Source organism: Sturnus vulgaris, chromosome 2, assembly GCF_052056855.1.
Source record: "Sturnus vulgaris isolate bStuVul1 chromosome 2, bStuVul1.hap1, whole genome shotgun sequence".
Classification (NCBI taxonomy): domain Eukaryota; kingdom Metazoa; phylum Chordata; class Aves; order Passeriformes; family Sturnidae; genus Sturnus; species Sturnus vulgaris.
Window position 1 is genome coordinate 117,638,605 of NC_142244.1, and position 23,191 is coordinate 117,661,795.

General features: G+C 42.6%; 1 protein-coding gene and 1 long non-coding RNA gene across 2 annotated transcripts in view; one reads left to right on the plus strand and one right to left on the minus strand.

Annotated features, from left to right (window-relative positions):
- Window positions 1-318: 318 nt before the first annotated feature.
- Window positions 319-8,164, minus strand: LOC148224991 (uncharacterized). The gene is made up of 3 exons (XR_015802013.1): window positions 8,092-8,164; window positions 1,051-1,110; window positions 319-559 (listed from the first exon to the last, which is right to left on the minus strand). It is a non-coding gene; the product is annotated as an uncharacterized LOC148224991 (long non-coding RNA).
- Window positions 8,165-10,673: 2,509 nt separating this feature from the next.
- Window positions 10,674-23,191, plus strand: part of RUNX1 (RUNX family transcription factor 1) — a 172,798-nt gene continuing 160,280 nt past the window's right edge. The window contains exons 1-2 of the mRNA XM_088160505.1: window positions 10,674-10,830; window positions 11,040-11,153. Of these exons, the coding sequence (XP_088016631.1) occupies window positions 11,099-11,153 (55 nt within the window). The 5' untranslated portion in view covers window positions 10,674-10,830; window positions 11,040-11,098. The remainder of the gene's footprint in view (window positions 10,831-11,039; window positions 11,154-23,191) is intronic.

Genomic DNA, 23,191 nt, shown 5'->3' on the forward strand with positions numbered 1-23,191 from the left:
TGAAGCTTTCTCCAAGGCCTCAGGTCCAAAGCAGTGTTCTCCTGAGGGTGAGTGCCAGAAAGCACAGAAAGCTCAAAAACTCCCAGGTTTGTGGCATCCAACATTGGGGTTTTAAGTGAAAAGCAGAGAAACTTGGAGGATTTCTTGTTGTTTACGAGAGGCTTTTTTATCTAAACTCCCTTGTCCAACCTCATCCTCCTCCCCTGTGCCTGCCAAAGGCTTAGAATGGAAATATTTTGCTATGGATGCAGTGGAAAAAAAAAAAAACCAAAAAAATACAACCCTCTGCAAACGGATGCTGGAGATCAGGAGGCCTGACCCAAAATCTTCACCGGGGCAGACATGAAAGCAGGGAAATCTCATTCATTGATTTTTTTTTTTTTTTCTGGGAGCAGCTCCCTCCTGCCCCGGCGGAGTCACGCACACGCCGGCTGCGACGCTCCCGCTGCAATTCCAGAGCTTTTCAAACTTCATCCTGGATGGACAGAGGCCACGAGGACTGGGAATAATTACCAGCTGGAGGAGATGTTCGTCTGCAAGGGAGAAGTTTTGGCAGCTCCTAGGAGGAGAAGCACAATCAATCCCACGCCTCCTTGTTTTCCTTGTTTTCCTTCCCTTCATCGCCGCGGTTCCGACTGATTTTGATTACTCTGGCGCCAAATAAATGAAAACATTTCATGGCCGTTTAATCATTGGGAAGGAAGGGAAAAAAAAAAAAAAAAAAAGCCTGGCTGCTGGATGTTTATAAATGTGCTGTGTGGAAAAAAAAAAAAAATGGGGATGGCTCTTCCCTGCCTGGAGATGCAGTTGGAAAAGTCAACTTCCAGCAGGACAAACCTGACTCAGCTCCCGCTGGAGCAGGGGGATTCAGCATCAGGAAAAATGAAATAGCAGTGCTGTCCTCATCTTGTCCCAGTGCTCATCCCGAGGTTTTTCTGCTTATGGGGCAATGGAATCGTGGAGGGATTTGGGTTGGGAGCAATCGTTTCTTAAAGGGTTCAAAAAGCAGCCAAAGAAATTCCCTGCACTGACATGGAAGTGAGCACAAACCTGGAAAATCCAAACCTGCATTCCCAGGAAAGCTGTTCCCACCTGTGCTCCATGTTCAGCCTAAGGATGGAAATTGAGCAGATAAAACTGATTAAAAATAAATAATAATAATTATAAATCAAGATTAAATTTTTAATTTTTTTTTTAAGAATACTGGGGTTTCTCACATATTCCTCAACTTAGACAATTCCAGGGCTGTTGTCCAGGCCCTGCTATCAAGACATAACTGGATAACTCCTACCCTCTGGAATTGCAATTTGAGGTTTTTTTTCCTCTGCTATGATGTCATTGTCCGTGGGATGATATTTCAATCCCACAGAAATTGTGTGCATTATGCATTATTACCCAACGACCCAGAAATGCACCAAGTTTTAAGTAACACAGAAGGAAATCTGGTGTTGATCACTTCTATGCAGCTTTGATGGAGGTAATTTGAATATTTGATTGAATTAGCCTTTAATGTACCTCCTGTAGCACAGCTGGATTTCTGCTGAAGGCCACAGAAATGTCTGGACAAAAGGGAAATGGAGCTAAAGGGATGGAATATCTTTTATTTTGCGTGTCTGCATAAGCTGCAGTTGTGTTCTGCGAGGGCTTTTTTCAAAAAAATGTTCAACTTCTCTGGCTTGAAAGATAATCAAGGAATTCCCTACTTTGTGCAAAGAAATCGAAGCAAATTAACAGACACAATTCCAACATTTTACAGCAATTCCTTCCTACCTGCTCAGCCACATTTGGGGAGAACCTCTGTAGTTTTTATTCTCTCTGCTGAGTGGACACCAAGGTAGATTTTTATGGAATCCCAGAATGGGTTGGGTTGGAAGAGACCTTAAAGCTCCTCCAGTTCCACCTCCTGCCAAGGGGCAGGGAACCTTCCACCAGCCCAGGTTTTACAGAGGGAACTTGAACAACAACCCCACAAATCCAGAGACTTCCCTCTCCTCCTCCTGCCTGGCTAAGAGGAAAATTTCCAATATTCCAGTGAGATTTTTCAGATTTCATTCATCAGTGGGGTTTCATTAACTGCCCAGAAGTGGCACAGGAGGAAGGAGTGGAGAAGAGCTGGTGAGCTCCTGATTTTCTGCACCTTAACCCTTGTCAGACCCTTGGCTTCAAAAAAAAAAAAAAAAAAAAGTGCCAAAGAGTTGGATTAGATGGGATTTGGGGAAGGAATTCCTCCCTGGGAGGGTGGGGAGGCCCTGGAATGGAATTTTGTCACACCTTGGGCTCAGGCTGCTGCAAGATCACAAAATCCAGATCCTTAAAAATCCAAACAAATCCCTTTGGATTCAAGAGAGGGATTGAGTTTGGGATGGGATTTTCCCTCGGTCCTGCCAGGGCCCATCATGGGGTTTGTAGCAGATGGAATCATGGATGGGATTTTGGGAATTAGGATTTGTTCCCTGGGATGGAATTCCCAGAGCAGCTGTGGCTGCCCCTGGATCCCTGGAATTGTCCAAGGCCAGCCTGGATTTGGGATTTGGGATTTGGGATTTGGGATTTGGGATTTGGGATTTGGAGCAGCCTGGCACAGTGGGAGGTGTCCCTGCCCATGGTTTGTGTTGGAATGGGATGATCCTTAAAATCCCTTCCAACCCAAACCATCCCATAATTCCACAATCCCAATATTTATAACTCAATTCCCTGCATTATTCCTCTTTCCAAAGTAAGCTTCTCACTAAAAAAAATGGATTTCAATTCTCCTTTTTCAAATTAATAGGGAAAGAATTCATTCCTTTCTAAAATATCCCAGAATACACCCTAAAAAATAAAGAAAGAATTAATTCCTTTCTAAAATATCCCAGAATATACCCTAAAAATAAAGAAAGAATTAATTCCTTTCCAAAATATCCCAGAATATACCCTAAAAAATAAACAGTGGGGTAAGAGCTCATTATAAAATCAGGATAATCCCATTGGGGTGCCTAAATCCAGGGAAAAAAAAAGAGGGAAAATCCTGTTTAATTTTATCCCACGTGTGAGCAATCCCACTGAGCCCAGTGCAGAAATGAAAAGTGGAGGCGTTGCCAATGGAAAAGCTGGAGTGGGAGAGAAATAAAAAGGGGGAAAAGGTGACAAAGGTGAGAAAATTTTGGTTTTTCCCAGCGGGAATCACCTGTGATTGTGTCTGATTCCAGGAATAATCCATCCCTGCCAGGCACTGATTTTAAATTTAAAATATTCAGAAAATTTAAAATATTCAGAAGTTTTATGAGAGCTACTACATCCAAACATATTTAGGTGTTTATCTGGATTTTTGAGGCCTTTCCTTTCCCCACAAGTTTCCTGTTATTTCTTTTTACTCCATCATTTTTCTGCCTTTTTCTCTGCTGGCCATAAAAAAAAAGAGCAGGAACCCCCCTGAAAATTTTATTACTGAAAAAAAAAAAAAAAAAACCAGTGGAAATAAAAAAATTAAATGAAAATAAATAAATAAAGAATTAAATAAAGTGGAAATAAAGAAATAAAAGGGAAATAAATGAATGAAATGGGAATAAAGAAACAAAATGGAAATGGATAAATGAAATGGGAATAAAGAAATAAAATGAAAATAAATAAATAAACAACAGAAATAAATAGAGTGGAAATAAAGAAATAAAATTGAAATAAATGAATGAAATGGGAATAAAGGAATAAAATGTAAATAAATAAATGCAATGGAAATAAAGAAATAAATAAATTTAAATGAATAAATGAAATGTAAATAAATAAGGAAATAAAATGGAAATTAATAAATACAATGGAAAAAATAAATAAATATTTTAAAAATAAATTAAGGAAATGGGAATAAAAAAATAAATAAAATGGAAATAAATAATAGAGCTTTTATATCCAGGGAGGAAAAGGACCAAATGTGGTGGAATGTTTTATCAGAACTTTCTCCTGCAGCCACTGATGCAGAATTTTTGGGATGGAGGCAAACCAGAAAGACCAGAAGGAAAAGTTCACTTAGCTCAGGCCTTTTTTTAGCTGAGTTATTTAAGCTGAGTCAATTTTTGAAACGAAAAGTCAAAACATTTTCTTTTAAAACTGCCAGAGTCAAACGCTGGGCTGTTTTTTTTTTAAATATTTCCTGTTCTTCTGTGCAGTGTTGAGTGACAGCCTCAATTCCCAGGCAGATCCAGTTCCTCTGCAATGTCATCTCTGGGTGCATTTCCTCCTCCTCATTTATTTTAATTATTATTTTTATCACCCTTCCACCTCGTTCACGAGGTTCTGAGAAGGCACCAACGGTGCAGGATGGAGGGAGACTCACACAGGTGATGAAAACCTGGAAATTTTCCTTTGGCTTCCAGAAAAGCAGCAAGAAAAGGAGAGTGGGGATGGAAAAATCCAAATTTTGTCTGGAGCAGGACACGCACTCAGCTCTGACTTTGTTGGCTCCCACAAACCTGGGGGGATTTTTGAGCTTTCTGTGCTTTTTGACAGCACAGGAGAACTCTGCTTTGGACCTGAGGCCTTGGAGAAAATTTCAGAATTTAAGTGATAAAGTTAAAATCACGGTTTTGTAGTTAGAAGTGTGTGATTTCACACGGTGAAGGGTTTTAAATGTCAGGTTTTTATAACACAGTGACAGGTGTGGGACAAGATGGAGGTTCTGGGGTGTTGCCCCATTTTCCTTTTCTTGTTCCTTCTTCTTCCTTTTTCTTCATGACTTCAAGGAGTAATTTTTGGTTGGACACTTGGTGCTGCACTGCAGGTCACAGGAGTTTGGTTATTGGGTTAAAAATATAAATAATATCAATATTAATTCTCTGTTGGACTGTTCAGCTTTAAGAGACCTTGTACAGCTGGATCTGGCTCCATTTTTTGCTCATTTTTAGCTGGTGGCCAGAAGTGTTGCAGAACTCTCTGTATTTTAAATAAGATTTAATAAAAAACTGAGCCCAAACACGAAAAAATTCATCTCCTTTGTGTTTTTAATCCTGGCTGTTTGGACCTGAAGACTTGGAGAAAACTTCTAAATTTAAGTAGTAAAGTTAAAATCAGGGGTGTGGAGTTCAATAGAAGTTTGTGATTTCACATGAAGGGTTTAAAATGTGAAGTTTTTATAATACAGTGATAGGGATGGGACAAGATGGGGGATTTGGGGTGGGGTCTCTGTGGGTGCTCATCTTCCTTCTCCTCCCTGGTTTCAGGTTGTAGTTTCTGGTTGATCACTCAGTGTCACACTGAGGGCCAGGGGAATTTGATTATTGGGTTAAAAGTATAAAAAATATCGGTGTTAATTCTCTGTTGGACTGTTCAGCTTTAAGAGACCTTGTTCAGCTGGATCTGTCTCCATTTTTTGCTCACTTTTAAATGGTAGCTGGAAGTGCTGCTGAACTCTCTGTACTTTAGATAAAATTTAATAAACAACCAAGCCCAAACACGAGAAAATTCGTTTCCTTCGTGTTTTTAATCCTGGCTCTGGGTGAAGGCAGAAGAGACCGAGACAAAGCACGAATTAAATGGTGCCAAAACTCTCAGGTTTCTCTCTCTGTGCCAAAACTCTCAGCACAGAAAACTGGGACAGGGACAACCTGTGTCGTGCTGGTTTGGTTTTGAGAATCCCCAAATCCCTGAGGTTGGAAAAGATTTCCAAAATCATTTCCAAAATCACAGAGTCCCAGCTGTGCCCCATGGCCACCTTGTCACCCTGAGTGCCACCTCCAGGTGCCACCTCCAGGGATGGGCACTCCAAAGCTCCCTGGGCAGCCCCTGCCAAAGCCTGGCTGTTGCATTTTTATTTTCTTTTTGTCATGGGTTGGGATTAATTGTGTGAGAGATATTATTTTTTTTTGTCCAGACTTAGATGCTTATTAATTTTAATCCATATTACAGCGAGTTTTACAGTACTTTAAGCTAACAAGTTAAAAATGGAGATCTAGCTCTCTCTCTATGAGGTTTTTTTTAAGGGTAAACTGTCCAATTAAGAAATGACACTTAAATTATTTTTACTTTTAATTTAATAACTAATTACTCGTGGCCTGTAATGCAAATTTTTAATTTAATTACAAAATATGACCCAAACTTATGAAGAAGAAGACAAAGAAGAAGGACAAAACTTCTGCCCTAAAACTTTCATTTTGCTTTATATATTTTACTATATCCTAAAACCCTAAATTCTAAGTTCTTTACTATGTGATATTACACACTCCTCTTTAAACTATACACCCATAATCTTAGTTTTATTACCTAATTTTGGAAGCCATCTCCACAGCCTTAGTAGTGTTTTTTAGGGGGTTTAGTGCCTGTCAGTAGAGAAATTTTCAGTGATCAGGGTTCCAAGGCCTGAGCTCCCTTTCCATGGGGAAATTCCTGCTGCAATTTGAGGCCATTTCCTCTCCTCCTTTGCCTGCCCCTCCTGGCAGGGACTTGTGCAGAGCCACAAGGTCCCCCCTGAGCCTCCTTTTCTCCAGCCTGAGTGTTGGATCCCAGCAACTTATTAATTTAATAAAGTGTTACACTGAAAATCCACACAAAAACCTCACATTAAATCAATTAACAAAAAATCCTCCCAACAATAACCCAGTAAATCAAACAACAATCCTACCTCAAAATATACTCATTAAAAAAAAAACACAAAGAAAAACCCTCAAAAATCCATCATACATCTCCAACCTACTAAAATTAAAAAAAAAATAAATTTACAGCTGAGCCCCTTTCCCAGCTCCCTCAGCCCCTCCTGGGGCTCCAGCCCCTTCCCAGCTCCCTTCCCTGCCCTGGACACCTCCAGCCCCTCCAGGGCTCTCCTGCAGGAGCCACAACTGGACACAGCCCTCGAGGGTCTCTCAGTGCCAGCACAGAGGGGACAAATCTCACTCATTACAAATCAAACACTGCCCAAATCCCAGTGAGGTGACTTTCCTAAGGACCTGTTTTGACACTGATTACGGGGGCAGCTTGTGGAAAAAAAAAAAAAAAAAATCAGATTGGCATGAACAGTGGCACAGCAAGACTTGGATGCCCTCCCTGAGGCCGGAATTGAGAACAATTCCATTTATCCCTCTCCCCCGAGCTATGCCAGCCACGCTGAGGGCACATTTTGACACAGATTTATTGGGAGGCTGCAGGAACAGCTGAGGTGAACCCAGCACTGCACAGCCCTGCGGTGGATGGAGAGTTTCCAACAACATTTCCTCGCTTTTTTGGGGATTCGTGGTGGATATTGAAGTGGCCTGGGGGAAGAGCAGCTCACGATCTTGCTTAAGAGCAGCAGAGACCCACATGGCTCAGTCCTTCCCTTGAAAATTCAGGGTGGTTCGACCTTAATCGAGCATTCCTTGGGAATTCAAGGTGCTCAGACCTTAATAAATCCCATCCCATGTGCTATTTCCAGCTGCCTGCTGGCAGATCAGAGTTCTGCAGTGACAGGAGCCACTCGAGCTTTTCCCTTGCATCATCTGCAGCCGGGAGGTGACAAAAGCTGCCCAACTGTTCCTTGTCCCTCAGCTGTGCCCTAGCCCTGGGTGTCCATCCCAACCCATCCCAATCCTGCCCCAACCTGCTGAATGCCAGGAAAAGAGAAATAAATGCAACAACACCAAGCAGAGAATCGGGGAATTGTTGAATCATGGAATGGTTTGGGTTGGAAGGGAACCTAAACATCATCTCATTCCATGGGCAGGGATGGATCAGCTTGATATTTCAGATATTTCAGGCTCTGATTTTTGTCTTCTGTGCATCCAGGGATTAGAGATCCTTCAGGAAGAGTCTCTGTCCCAAATGGCAGGTAAGAAATGAAGGAATCTGATGTCCTGTCCCAGAACACATCCCTGCAGCAGCCTTGGATACCCTGAACATTTCCTATCGGCTTCATCTCCAACCCGATGGCGTTTAAAATACTCATTAAAAAATCCTTCACCCTGAGGGCCAGCTCCAATCTCTGCCCCCTGTGACAGGGACAGGAGCCAGGGAGCAGCTGGAGCTGTATGGGGATATTCCAAGGTTCCACAATCCTTTGTCCAGCCTGTCGGGACATAGCCGGTATTTCCTCACAGGTAACTCACACATCTCCTCTGTATCCCGATTTAAAAACCCTTTCCCGTGGTGACAAACCTGAATTTTGGGTTTATCTTCCCCGAGGTGAATGTGAATTCTGCTCCCTGAATCCAACTCGCATCACCGTCGCATTTTTGGCGCGGGGACCCTGCGAAAGTGAAGCCAAAATTCGGTGCCGCCGGCCCGAGCTCCCTCTGCCGGTGCCGGTCCCGCAGCGCCCGCCCGGATCCCGCCTAAATCCTGCCCGGATCCCGCCTAAATCCTGCCTGGATCCCGCCTAAATCCTGCCTGGATCCTGCCTAAATCCTGCCTGGATCCCGCCTAAATCCTGCCTGAATCCCGCCTGGATCCCGCCTAAATCCTGCCTGGATCCCGCCTAAATCCTGCCTGGATCCTGCCTGGATCCCACCTAAATCCTGCCTGAATCCTGCCTGGATCCTGCCTGGATCCTGCCTGGATCCCGCCTAAATCCTGCCTAAATCCTGCCTGGATCCCGCCTGGATCCCGCCTAAATTCTGTCTGGATCCCGCCTAAATTCTGCCTAAATCCTGCCTGGATCCCGCGTAAATCCTGCCTGGATCCCGCCTAAATCCTGCCTGGATCCCGCCTAAATCCTGCCTAAATCCTGCCTGGATCCCGCCTGGATCCCTCCCAGATCCTGCTTGAATCCCTCCTGGATCCCACGTGGATTCTGCCTGGATCCTGCCTGGATCCCTCCCAGATCCCCCCAGATCCCTCCCGGATCCCTCCCGGAGCTGAGCCGGGACCAGGTCGCTCTTCCCGGAGCGATCCCGCGGCTCCATCCCAGCTCCAGAGCGGCCTCCCGGGCCAGGTGGGCTCCTGTGGGGTTGTTTCTGTGCCGGTGGAACACATCCAGCTCCGGAGCTGGAACAGCTTTATCCCAATCCAGACAAAAAAAAAAAAAAAAGTTGGCAGCAGGATCTGGAAGAGCCGGGAAGCAAAAAAAAAAAAAAAAAAAACAACAACAACAACAACAAAAAAAAGAAACCCAAAAAACTTGATTCAGGATTGAGCCAAGCTCAAAGCATGGGAGTGAAGAGTGAAGTGTCCTCAGTTCTCTGTTCTCACTGTTCAGAATTGCTCTGGGTTTTTTTTTTAATTTCAGGAAGCTCATTTGGGAAAATATCCCAATTTCCTAGGTAATGTGTGTTGCTGGAATTGCCAAATCCTTTTGCATCACGAGAGGCTTTTTGGGCCTGTTCAGGCTGGACAGGAGAAGGATCCAGGGAGAGCTCAGAGCCTTTTCCAGGACCTAAAGGGACTCCAGGAGAGCTGGAGAGGGACTGGGGACAAGGGACAGCACACAGGGAATGGCTCCCAAGTAGGATTTGATGGGATTTTGGGAATTAGGAATTGTTCCCTGGGAGGGGCTGGGATGGAATTCCCAGATTTGCTGTGGCTGCCCCTGGATCTCTGGAATGTTCAGTTCCAGGTTGGACACTGGGACAGTGGGAGGTGTCCCTGCCATGGGTGATCTCCAAGGTCCCTCCCAACCCAAACCATTCCAGGATTCTTTAAACCTCTGGCTGAGCAAATTGACTTTTTAAAAAGGAGAATCAAATGCACACAGCCCCAGAACTGCCACTAATCCCAGGGATGCCCTGGCAGAGTTTCCACAAGAAATTCAGGCAGTGACAGGACTCTCCTTCCATAGCTGCAATAAACAGAAAAATCCAAGTGGATTAAGCACCTATTTTTTTTCCAGGAGTTCCCATTTCATGGAGTAGTAATTGAATTTTCTCTTCTCTTCTTCATTGTCACAGCCAGAAACAACATTTTCAATTGATTATTGGTTTAGGCTTTTAATTTTTAATTTTATCTTCTTCTTTTGGGGATGGAGAAGACAAAGGAAGAAGAGGAACTGTGCTAAGGAAGGAGTGTAGGACTGGAGCTTATGGAACACCAAGATTTCCTGTGATCTTCCAGATCTTAGAGGGTGCTATCATAGAGATTCCAAATAAAATTGGGACTTTTTTAATCTCCCCATTTTTACCTATTAAAATAAAAAAAAAATGTTGAGGCTTTTAAATCTTTCCTTCTTTTTTTCCATTTTCTTAAAAAAAAAAAATAAAAATAAAGTTGAGACTTTTTAATCTCCTCTTTCCACCACCCCCTCCCCATTTTCTTGAAAAAAATAAATCTCATTAGAGTGTTCTTTCCCCAGACAGGGCTTCTTCTCTCCAGCTGACTCCCAATGTTTTACAGGATGAGTTCCACATCCTGCTGCCTTCACAGCAGCCTCAAACCCAGGTTTGAATTCCTATGGAATAAGCAGCAATGAAGTCGCTATCAAAATAAGCAGGAGCTCCAAAAAAACCTCAAACAACCAAACAAGAGGAGCTGAACTAACTCATCAAAGACTTTTTTTGGAGCATCAGGGCTGGTGAATCACCAGTTTTTCCCTCCCTCAGCAGCTCCATCCTTGCCTGGAGCCCCAGGGAGGGCAGGTGGATGGAGTGGGAAGGGCATGACTTCAGAAAGTTATAAAAAAAAAAAAAAAACCCTTCCAAAAAAAAAAAAAAAAAAAAAAAAAAAAAAGCAGAAAGTCGACATCACCCCAGTCATGTGATCCAAAAGAACCAATGGAGGCAGGTCCTGGAAAGGGGAACAGTTAAATTTGTAATTTGGGTTGTGTGAAACACTTCTTTGGGCCTCATAAACAACCACAGAACCACAAGTTGGGTACGGAGGCAGTCACCCAAGAGCGGGTCCGGGATATTGGTCAGCAGGGAGGGCGAATCGTTGTGCCTGCAAACCACAGGGTTTCGGAGGGTGGTAAGCATCATCAACCACAACCGAGCCGCTAGATATATATTTTTTTTTTTTTTTCCCCCCTCCTCTCTCCTTCTTTTTAAGAAACTATTTCAGAGTTCTTTGAGCAAAAGTAGCTCAGGATCAGCTCGCGAGGAGCCGGGATGGAGCGGAGAGGGATGGCTGGGAGGAGGGTGGTGGCAATGACCAATCTTCATTTTTCACTCCCCAAGGTGGAAGAAACCTTAAATTCCCTCCCAGTGAAGAGAGAGTGAGCTTTAAAGAGGAAACAATGGCTTCAAACAGCATATTTGAGTCACTTCCTTCTTACCAGCACTTCTTGAGAGGTAAGTGCCATTCAGGATTTCTAAATAGATGTTTTGCTTTGCCATGTTTCAGAAAAATGCATGTTTGGAGAGGATCTGGGCACTTCCTTGTAGTACATGGGGGTTTTTCCACTTCACTTTTCTTTGAGTTGATGTGTGAGCTCGCAGAAATTATCATCTCCTTGCTTATCAGTTAAAGAGATTACAACAAGGACTCATTTAAGCTGTTCAAACAACCTTTGCATGCTCGTGAATTTGCTCTTCCTAAACCCTCGTGGGCTCGGATAACTCCCGGGAATTACTGCAGGTACAAGAGTGGCAGCACAGGCTCCTTTTGGGTTCTTTTTTTTTTTTTTTTTTTTTTGAGGGGACTTTTTGAGCAGCTGCCACCACAAGTGACAGTGCAGGGAGGGAGCAGCGAGCCCAGCCAGCAGAGCAAGATTTAGGCTGGGTTTAAGGCTTAGGAAGAAAAAAAAAAAAAAAAAAAAAAAGGTTTAGGAACCCGCTTAAAGTTTTCTGCGACTCACGTGGCTCGGGGAGAGGAGTGGTGGGGATGGACTCTGAGGATGCTCCGATGGCCGAGGAGCAGCTGCAGCCCTGGAGGGGCTCTGGGGGGAACCGAAGGGTTTCACCCAGCCATCCGTGTTGTGTCACCAGTGACCAAGAGGTCTTAACGTTCTTGTCATGTTCTCACCACCCCCCTGTGGGGCTGATGCTTTAGTCACGGCTTATTCATCCAGCTCAGCCAGGCACAGGCACGGGAAACTTCTCGTCTCTCTCTCTCTCTCTCTGGGAATTACCTTCCTAAATAACTGGAGTTGAACTTTTCCCCTGGCCACTCCAGCGTGCCGGGCTGTGCCCACGTGGGTGACAAGGACACGGGGACAATGTCCCAGCCCAGGCTGGGCCAGAGAGCAGCACTTGAGAGCTGTCCCAGCCCCAGCCCGGCCGGCGTGTGCCTGTGAGTCAGGAGTTTATTCCCATTAAGAACGGGGAATGCGGAAAGCTGCTCCAGCTGCTGTGTCACCACCTCAGGGTCACAGCCTGCCCAAAAATCCTACCCAGCTCTGCTGGTCGAATCTTTTATTCCCCCTCTCCTCCTCCTCCTCCTCCTCGTTGTCGTATCCAAAGTTTTTCTCCATCTTTTTCCTGGCACTGCGGTCTGTGAGTCACCAGCACCTTCTTGCCTGGGTGGGGGAGATGCTGAAGGGTGAGCAAGAGGTGTCCAAGTGCTGACATTGCTCAGCACCACCCCAAGCAGGGAAAGGAAGCAATACTGCTAAAATAACAAGCAGGATCTTCCTGCAATTCGTCAGCTTTTTTTTTTTTTTTTTTTTTTTTTAATTTAATTATTTTTTTTATTTTTTTTTTTAAGCTCGGCAACTGCTCGGTGTTTAATCTGTAGCACGGGAAGGGTTCTTGGGGAAATTTTGTGCGTGTGATAAAGAACAGAGGGAGCCTCGTGGGGCTGTGCTTGTGCAGTGCCAGAGCACAGCCAGGCCACGGGATTGGATGGAGAGCAAGGGTCGTGTGGTTGGCAGGAACCCAAAAAATTGGGGAGCAGCTGGTTGGAAACCAAGGGCTGGCTTGTCCAGAAAAGGAGGAGTTTCATTAAAGCTGCTTAATCCAGCAAGAGATTTAGCTCAACATCCCAGAATGGGGTTTATTTTTGTCCTTACTACTCGTTTTTGGCATTGATGTTGCTCCAGCGCCGATATTTCATTTTCTGTGGGGAATGGGCTACGAGCAGTGCTAGGCTGGAAGTCAGCTGGCTCTTAGGGACACCTGGAATGTTCTGGACCAGGCTTGGAGTAACCTGGGATAGTGGGAGGTGTCCCTGCCCACAGCTGGAGGTGCAATGGGATGATCTCTAATGTCCCTTCCACCTCAAACCATCCTTTGTTTTTATATTTATAAAAAATTTTCTATTCAGTTTTGGCAGCCCGGGTGCAGATCCTGCAGAACCTTGGGCCCAGAGGTTTTCCCTGCAGAAAACCTCGGCTCAAAGCACTTGGGTTGAGTTGTAAAACAAAACTTTGATGGTTGCAAAAGAGCCCTGTGTGTGTGAACGTGGTTTTCCAGCAGTTCCTTTTTTGTTCCTTTCTCCACTCAAACGAACTCTGGGCGGTTTCAAAATCCTGGGCACAGCAAAAGGAACGTTTGGGACCAGGCTTGGAGTAACCTGGGATAGTGGGAGGTGTCCCTGCCCACAGCTGGAGGTGGAATGGGATGATCTCTAATGTCCCTTCCACCTCAAACCATCCTTTGTTTTTATATTTAAATAAAATTTTCTATTCAGTTTTGGCAGCCCGGGTGCAGATCCTGCAGAACCTTGGGCCCAGAGGTTTTCTGCAGGCTCAAACCACTTGGGTTGAGTTGTAAAACAAAACTTTGATGGTTGCAAAAGAGCCCAGTGTGTGTGAACGTGGTTTTCCAGCAGTTCCCGTTTTTGTTCCTTTCTCCACTCAAACGAACTCCGGGCTGTTTCAAAATCCTGGGCACAGCAAAAGGAACGTTTGGGCTCGGGAGTAAAAAAAAAAAAAAAAAAAAATCATCCCTAGGGTGGCTGGTTCTCATCCTATTTCTCAACAGGTTTTGCAAAGAAACGTCCCCAAAATGTCTCTTTCCTGCTTTTCCCGCCAAAATTTATTGCGCTTTCTTCCTCAACCGAAATCGCGAGGGAGAAGGAGGGGGGAGGGAAAAAAAAAAAAAAAAAAAATTTGTTTTCTCCGTGGATTTCTCTTTATCAGACCAAGCAGCTCTGTGAGAAGGAAATCCATCATCCTTGAGGAGAAAATTGGGGAAAAGAGCGGGGGAAGCAGCGGGGCTGAAGGGCGGGGTCACCGCACAGGACGTGGAGCGAGCGCCTCGCAATTCCCAACACATCCCAAGGAAATTTTCTTTTCTTTTTTTTTTTTTTTTTTTTTGGGATGGGCCGTTAAAATGAACCCTCTTGGAGTGGGGGGGTCTTGTGGTAAAAGGTCACCCCAGGGATCTTAAAGGAGGACAAAAGAATTTTGAATTTTGTCATTTCTAATTTTACAATTTCCAAATTCCAATTTTACATTTGGCTTCCGATTTCACGGTTCCTGATTTTACAATTTCTAATTTCTTAAGGTTGGCACTTTGTAACAATTTTTTGAAGTTTCCTGATCATTTTGCCCATGAAAGAAAACAGAAGTCATGTTTTGATGCAGCTCAAAATAGCACCAATATTTTCCAGGAGGGCACTTTTCCCTCATTTTTGCTGCAAGGTCTGATTCTTTCAAGATGCAAAGAAGTTTACTCCTGGTTTTGCCTTTGTGGTATTTTTTTTTTTAAATTAATTAATCACGTGGTGCAACATTTTGATGGTTTGTTATCAGTTGGGAATGAGCATCAGCACAGTGATTTTATAACGTGGAAAAACAGAAAAATACATTGTGGGTAATTTCTTCTGAGTCTTACAGTGCTAAGGAGCAGTCAGGAATTGAGGGATTCTTGCCTTTTAAATACAAAATAAAACTGTGGTGACTCCAAGGAAGGGCAACAAAGCTGGGAAGGGTCTGGAAAACAAATCCTGGGAGGAGAAGGTGGGATGGGAAAGGGGAGCAAAGGAGGCTCAGGGGGGACCTTGTGGCTCTGCACAAGTCCCTGCCAGGAGGGGCAGGCAAAGGAGGAGAGGAAATGGCCTCAAATTGCAGCAGGGCAGGCTCAGGGTGGAGATTGGCAAAGAAAATTTCCCTGGCAGAGTGGTCAGGCCTTGGGATGAGCTGCCCAGGGAGGTTTGCAGTCACTGTCTGTGGGAGTGTTCAGGAGCAGGCTGGATGTGGCCCTTGGGGACAGGGTTTGGGGGATGCTGCTGGCACTGGGGTGGCACTGGAGGATCCTGAAATGATTTGATGGGGAAGCTCTGAAGGTCCTCCCTGCCTGGATTCAGGGACACCTGGCCCTGAGCATTCTGCTAATCTTGGGAAATTTGTGCCTCTGACTTTTCCTTGTGCTGGGATTCCCATTGGAAATGTCCTCAGGTCTCTGGTGCTGGGTGGGAGTGGAGGCTGAAGTGATCAGAGGGTTCTTCCCATCAGCTCCAGAATTGTGGATTCCTCATCCCTGGAATGTTCAGTTCCAGGTTGGACATTGGGACATTGGGACAGTGGGACAGTGGGAGGTGTCCCTGCCATGGCAGGGCTGGGATGGGATGAGCTTTAAAATCCCTCCCAACCCAAACCAGTCTGGAATTCTCTTTTTGCAGCAGCATAAATTCCCTGGGCACTGTGGAGAGAGGATTTTTCAGGCTGTAGCAAAGAGTTAATTCGTGTCAGCATTTTAAACCCCTGACTGCAGCTTGTGAATAGGAAATTGAACTAAAGCTCATAAAAACCTTGGCTTACAAGTAGAAAAAAAACCTTGCACAATGTCTGATTTACACAGCCTGAGCTCTTTTTTTTTTTTTATTATTATTTTTTTTTTTAATTTTTTTTTTTTTTTATTTCACTTAAAAGCCTTGAGAAACATTGCAAGGCTTGAACACAGGAAGTAAAAAAGTCTGACAGAGCTGAACATGCTGCTCTGGTGAGATCAAGAGATTTTTATCCTGCGCCAAAATATTTCAGTGAGCGTTTGAGCAGCCACGGGATAAATTGTGCTGAGGTTAAAAAGGATTTAGGTTCTGTCTGGCCAGCACATCCCTCTGATTGTTTTGCTTTTGCTCTTTATCATTTGGCCATTAATTAGAAATTGTTGGGTGTTTAACCATGAGGGACAAACTGAGGTGGTGGAAAGTGAAATTATCTCCTCCACAAGGTAAAAATAGAAAATAAATTGCTTTTTTTTTTTTTTTTTGGTGACCAGAACATAATCAATAGTTTGACTGCTGATCCCAAAATAACAAAATGCATGAAAATGAAATGCATGTGAAAGCCTGGTGGTAGTGGCAAGTTTATGAAAGGAATTTTTTTTGAAATTTGACTCCAGAATAAAGAATGAGTGTCTCAGTCATGCTGTGGTTTGAGACCTAAACCAAGATTTCCTAGGACATCACTGCTGCTGGATTTAGAAACTCTGAGTTTGAAAAGCCAAGGAGAAATAATCCTAAAGAAATACAGAATTATTCTCTGTAGGTTATCCCCAAAACCAGGAGAAATATCTTGATTTTGACATCCTGGATTTGTCCATCCACAGAGTGCCATGGGATATTGGAAAAGCCCTTTAAGATCATCAACTATTTCATGATAAATACCAGCCAGGTTGAGCTTTAAAGTCCCTAAAAAGTTGTTTTTTGGTTTTTTTTTTTTAAAGGTAAAAAAATGTTTTTAAAGGGTTTTTTTGAGGTTAATAAAAAAAGAAAAAAATAAGAAAAAATTTTTAAAAAAAAGAAAAATAAGAAAAAATAAGAAAAAAGGAAAATAAGAAAAAATAAAGAAAAAGAAAAAATAAGAAAAAATAAGAAAAAAAAGAAAAAAATAAGAAAAAAATAAGAAAAAAGGAAAAAATAAGAAAAAAATAAGAAAAAAATAAGGAAAAATAAGAAAAAAATAAGAAAAAATAAGAAAAAAATAAGAAGAAATAAGAAAAAATAAGAAAAAATAAGGAAAAAAGGAAAAAATACGAAAAAAGAAAAAAATAAGAAAAAAATAAGAAAAAAATAAGAAAAAATAAGAAAAAAAAGGAAAAATAAGAAAAAATAAGAAAAAAATAAGAAAAAATAAGAAAAAATAAGAAAAAAAAAAGGAAAAAAAAAAAGAAAATAAAGAAGTTTTTGGAGGGATTAAATTCTCCTTTTGCCTCTCCCTGCCCTATTTCAGAGCACAAACCAAAGGCTTTTAAAGAAAGATCCCCTGGAATCAGCTCTGAAAATCTGCCAGAGCATTCGTACCTGCCCAAATTGTGCTGTGCCACCGAGATTTGTGGAGGTGACAGCACAGGTGGTGATGCCAAAAGGGAGCTGGAACAGAGGCTGAACACGGATTTAAGGAGAATAAAATGGATTTTTTTTTTTTAATTAATTTATTTTTTTTTATTGAGAGGCCTCCAAAAGGTCGCACAGCCCAGCAGTTTGAGTGTCAAGATGGAAGCAAAGGGGAGTTTGGTCACAAAAATTTCATATTTTTATAGGTTTGGGTTTGTTTGGATGAACTCACCCTCTTCTTTTCACGTTTTTTGTGCTCAGGGCATGAAATTTGAAGGAATTATTCTCAACTGGAATAGGAGTGGTTTGTCTTCATCAGCTCAGCACATCAGAAAAAAAAAAAAAAAAAACAGAATAGAAAAAAAAAAAAAAACTTAAAACCTGAAGGCATCAGGGATGGTTGGAGCAGCCAGCCAGGGTGGAGGGAGAACAAAAAACCATTTCTGAAAATATTATATATGTTATATTTGATTCAAAATTGACAGAAAATACAACATTACCTCCAGCTGCTTGTTAGAAAGAGAAAAAAAAAAATGGCCCCAGCTGAGGCTGCTCCAAGGCTTTTTAAAGCCAAACAAACCAATAAAAATTTTACACTTCTATTATTTATAATTTTAACTCAATAATAGATTCCTGTGCCCCTCAGAGCGATTTTTAACTGATCAATCTAAAAGGGAATTACCTGAGTTCTGTGAAGGAGCAGGAAGAGAAGAAAATGAACAAGAAGAAAAAGACACCACCCCCCAAATTTTCTATCTTGTAAAAAAGAACTGGGAATAAATGTAAAAAAAAAAAAAAAAAAACTTCAAATTTCAAACCCATCACTCGGTGAAAACACACATTTAACCCACTGCACATTGGGGATTTCTATCTCATTATTCATATTTTTATTTCTATTCCTATTTTTATTTCTATTTCTATTATTTCTATTTCTATTATTTCTATTTCTATTTCTATATAGATGTTTATATTTAAATTTTCATATTTCCAAGCTTGCTCCCTTGTTTTCCAGGGGGGGATCTGTGCCTGGAAGCACAGAAAATTCCAAAAAAACTCCACATTCCTGTGATCCAACAGAAAAGAATTAATTTTATTGACATTTTCTATTTATTTCTAGAGTTCCACCATTGACCATGGGTTGGGCAGTAAGGATAATCACACTTTTTAACCCCATAAATCTCACGTAGAGTCCATTAATTCTCTCTTTCCTCTAAGGAGAAATGGAAAATATTTATTATTTACATAAACAAAATATTAAAAAAAAATAAAAAATCAACTGTCAAGAATTAAAAAACGAAACACAAAAAACCAACAGGGCCCCATGGAAAACGATTCCTTAGATAAGAAATTCTTTATTTAGAGTGACCAATCCTCACCCCCCTGCAGGCCCCTGTGTGATCTTTCTGTAATTTTAATTTTTCTTAGATTATTGCTCCCTTTTTTCCCCCCCCCTAAAGTCCTTTGTGGATTGGTTAATTACAGAATTCTGTAGGGAATCGGTTCAAAATACAAAACTGTGAGGTTTGAAACTTTGGGGCACCCACACTGTTGGGTTATTAAAAAAAAAAAAAATTAAAAATTCTAAAAAAAATTAAAAAAAAAATTTAAAATTATTTAAAATTATTTTTTAAAAAGGTTAAGTGAGTTAATAGTCGTTATAAAGTTATTTCTTGTAGAAGTACATTAGGTTTTAAAGGTAAAAATAAAGTAATGGTTAAAAGTATATGGTGTAAAGTTATGGTATAGAGCACCAGCTCTCCCAAATTGATATAAATTATATCTTTATTTAAATTATTTCTATAATTTATATCAATTTTTTAATTAGTTAAGACATAACCTCGGACTATTATTTTGTAACTTAGTAGAATTTTAGTTTTTTAGTATATTTATATATTATTATTTCGTTTTTTAGCATATTATTATTTCTTGTATCTGGTTTGTTTTGTTTTAAGTGAAAAATGGGAGCAATATTTTTAATTTAACTTTATTGTGTTTGAAGCTGGCTCCTACAGAAACACGGATATGTTTTTCAGTTTTTACTAGAAAATATACTGCTTTTTAGGAATTTCAGACTTTTCACTTATTTAAAACTTATTTATTTATTTACTTATTCCTTTAACTTACTTTATTTACTCACTCCTTTAATTTAATTTAATTTAATCTTTGCACTTGAATTTTTCTCTGGAGGATTCTGAGAGATTCTTGACTTACTGACTCTTAACACGAAACCCTTTAACCCTACTTGAAGCTTTAAAGAATTTAAAATTGGAGGGAGGAAGTTAAAATGATGGGGGTGTAGTAAAATAGGAGTGGGTGCTTTTACACGGTGAAGGGTTTTAAATTTGAGGTTTTTATTATATGGTAATAGGTACAGGATAAGATAGAAGATTTTGGATTTTTTAAATTTTTTTTTAATGGGTTAAATAGTTTTTGGTTGGTTAGTGTCACACTGAGGGTTATGGGAATGATTATGTTAAAAAGATAAATAATATCAGTGTTAATTATTTATTAATCTGCTTAGCTTTGAGAGCCTTTGCAACAGCTGGATTTGGTTTTCTTTACCAATTTTCTCTAAAGATTTATTCAAAATATTGCAGTGGTTGAGAGGAGAGGGCCCAGGTGACAGCAGGGATGGAGGGAGGGCAGCTCCACCTGGGACATTCCCAATCCATGCCTGGAATTTTCTGGAACATTCCCCACTTCTGCTGGGAGGGAAACTCTGTCAAACGGGGCACTCTCACTTCGTCAAGATTTCTGAGAACACTTTCTCTGGTTTTGATCAATCTGGGAATTTCTCTTTCCAACCTGCAAGTTTTTTTGTTTTTTGTTTTTTGTTTTTTTTGGTTTTCACTTTCTGATTCCAGCGAACCCCAAATCAGTCTGAGACGAGAGCTGGAGTTTTTTTGGTTTTTTTTCTCTTTTGCCTCGTGAATATTTTGTCTCTCAGGATGTTTTCTGCCATCTTTCTTTCCTACTAACTAAAACTGTGATTTTTTTAAAAGCCCAGGAGCTGCAATTTAGGTCGGGTTGAAAGGTTTATGTGTTACAAATCTTTTCTGAGAAAGCTCTGGAAGGAAAGCTGAAAACCATCAGGTTTTTTATGAGGTTGGTTATAAACATTTCAAGCTGCTGCACTTGGGGCAAGCCCTGGCACCTTCATCAAATCAGCAGCTCAAAAAGTCTGAGCCAGCCTTTCCAGCGGTTTTTTTTTGTGGTGTTTGAAAGGGAAAGGAGAGTTTGGGAAATCCCTGGATGGCTCAGGGTGAAGCACAGCGTGGGGCTGAGTGTGCTTTGTGTCATTTATTTGTGCCATTTCTTTGTGTCATTTATTTGTGCCATTTATTTGTGTCATTTCTTTGTGTCATTTCTTTGTGTCATTTGTGTCCTTGGTGACAAACGTCTGGGACCTTCAAAGTCCCAGCACCACCTGCAGCTCTCAGAAGTTGGTTTTTTTTTTGGTTTTTTTGTTTTTATGAACGTGGTTTTCTAGAATTCACCTGTGCTCTGTGACAGCCGGACCTGAGCTCAGAGATCCACGGGATCCTGGGATAATCTGGGTGGGAGGAGATCTTCAGCATCATCCCCTGCCCCCATCAGCATCACCAACATCATCCCAAACCATCCAGAGCCCTCCTGATCATTCCCAGAGAATTCCCAGCCCCCCCATCACACATCCTGAGCCCTCCCAGAGGATTCCCAGTCCCCTCATCACACATCCAAACCCCTCCTGATCATTCCCAGGGAATTCCCAGCCCGTCCTGAGCACATCCAGACCCTTCCTGATCATTCCCAGGGAATTCCCAGCACCCCCATCACACATCCTGACCCCTCCTGAACCCTCCCAGGGAATTCCCAGCCTCTCCATCACACATCCTGATCACTCCCAGGGAATTCCCAGCCCCCCCATCACACATCCAGACCCCTCCTGAGCCCTCCCAGGGAATTCCCAGCCTCTCCATCACACATCCTGATCACTCCCAGGGAATTCCCAGCCCCCCCATCACACATCCTGACCCCTCCTGAGCCCTCCCAGGGAATTCCCAGCCCCTCCTGAGCACATCCAGACCCCTCCTGATCATTCCCAGGGAATTCCCAGCCTCTCCATCCCTCCCCTCTCCTGTCAGGGAGGTGTCCAGGGCAGTGAGATCCCCCCCAATCCTCCTTTAGTGGCCACTTTGTGCCTGTCTGGGGGTGGATCCAGGATTTTATCCCAGGAATTGGCTCTAGGTCACACTTTGTTTCCCCAGAGAAAGGGGAAGTGTGGTTGTAGGAACGTGTTTAAAGCAGAGCTGCCTTAAATCTGCCCTGGCTGTATAAAATCAGTAGTGAAAGCCCCGGGGTTCAACTCCTGCCATCACTCAGCACCACAGCTCATGCTGACATCTGCAGGGGTGCCTGCATGGGGCTCCCCTGTTCAAAAGGACATGGAGGGGCTGGAGAGTGCCCAGGGATGGGAAAAGGAGCTGGAAAACAAATCCTGGGAGGAGAAGGTGGGATGGGAAAGGGGAGAAAAGGAGGCTCAGGGGGGACCTTGTGGCTCTGCACAAGTCCCTGCCAGGAGGGGCAGGCAAAGGAGGAGAGGAAATGGCCTCAAATTGCAGCAGGGCAGGCTCAGGGTGGAGATTGGCAAAGAAAATTTCCCTGGCAGAGTGGTCAGGCCTTGGGATGAGCTGCCCAGGGAGGTTTGCAGTCACTGTCTGTGGGAGTGTTCAGGAGCAGGCTGGATGTGGCCCTTGGGGACAGGGTTTGGGGGATGCTGCTGGCACTGGGCTGGCACTGGAGGATCCTGGAGGGCTCCCCCAGCCTTGGTGATTCAGGAATTCTGTGAAATTCCAGTGCACATCACCCAGAGAGGCCCCAGATGTGAGAGCAGGGCTGCACACACTTTGTGTTTCAGAATTCAGTTACCAGATAATATCAGACTTCTGTAAAACACTTCTGGTTTTCAGGACCTCCATGTAAATGAGCTCTGGGGTTTGTGTGAGTCAGATGGAAATCGAATTCATAGCTGGAAGATTCACTCAAGGTCTGACTTCACGAAGAAAATTTTAAATTAAAAGAGAGAGGTTTGGATGAAATATTAGGGAGAAATTCTTAGAATTAAATTCTCAAGGAATTCCTGGATCCCTGGCAGTGTCCAAGGACAGCTTGGACAGGGCTTGGAGTCACCTGGGACAGTGGGAGGTGTCCCTGCCATGGCAGGGCTGGAACAAAGTGATCTTTAAGGTCCTTCCAAACCAAATCTTTCTGAGTCTGTATTTCAAATGATCAAAAAAAACCCAAAAAATTGGACTATTTGTCTGTATTCAAATGTGTTGGTGAATCATTTGCTGCAATGTGTGGTGGTTTCATTGTTCCAAACCTTTTGCAAGAAATTTTGTTGCAACTTTTTTCCATCCTTTCAGCCTCACCTGAGAGGAAAGGGACCCCTCAGTCTGCACTTTTCTCTTTATCAAACCTGTAAAAGTGATAATGGCTGGGGTCTGAACACCCACACGTTTTTTCACACCAAGCATAAAAAAAAAAAACCAACAAAACTTTGCACTTTGAAACCAAGAGAGTCAGGTCTCTTATAGGAACATGAACGACTTCTGGCTGTCCTTAAGTGGAGGAAATGATTTAATTTTCTAAATGAAGCAGGGTTTCACAGGCAGCATGCCTGAAAACTGAATGTGAATGACTTGCCAAGGTTAAAAACCAGAGACAGGATAAATTTCTGGGGTTTAGAAGTGATTTTGGAATAACAATCAGAAATTTTAATGCTGGGGTGGTTTTCTTTTCCTCTGATAGGGATTGCAATGCAAAAAGTCATTTTTGTCAGCAGTTCCCCAGGGAATGGGCACAGAGCTCCAGGAGCTGCCAGGGATGCCCAGGTTGGGATTTTGGGGGGGGTCTGGGCAGGGCAGGGTGGGACTGGGTGATCCCTGGGGGTTTATTCCCACTCAGGATATTCCATGGTTCAATAAATCCCATTTGAGACATTACCAACATGGAGAGGGATTGTTTTGGTGCCCCTGTGGGGTGAATTTGTGTCGTTAAACTGATTTCTAGGAAAAGAAGCTTTAGAGTCACATTTTCCCGGGGTAATTAAGGCAACCCAGGATTTTGTGTACATGGAATCTGATCCAAGAGTCAGGGAAACCACTGGAAATTCCTGGCTGGTGGCTTT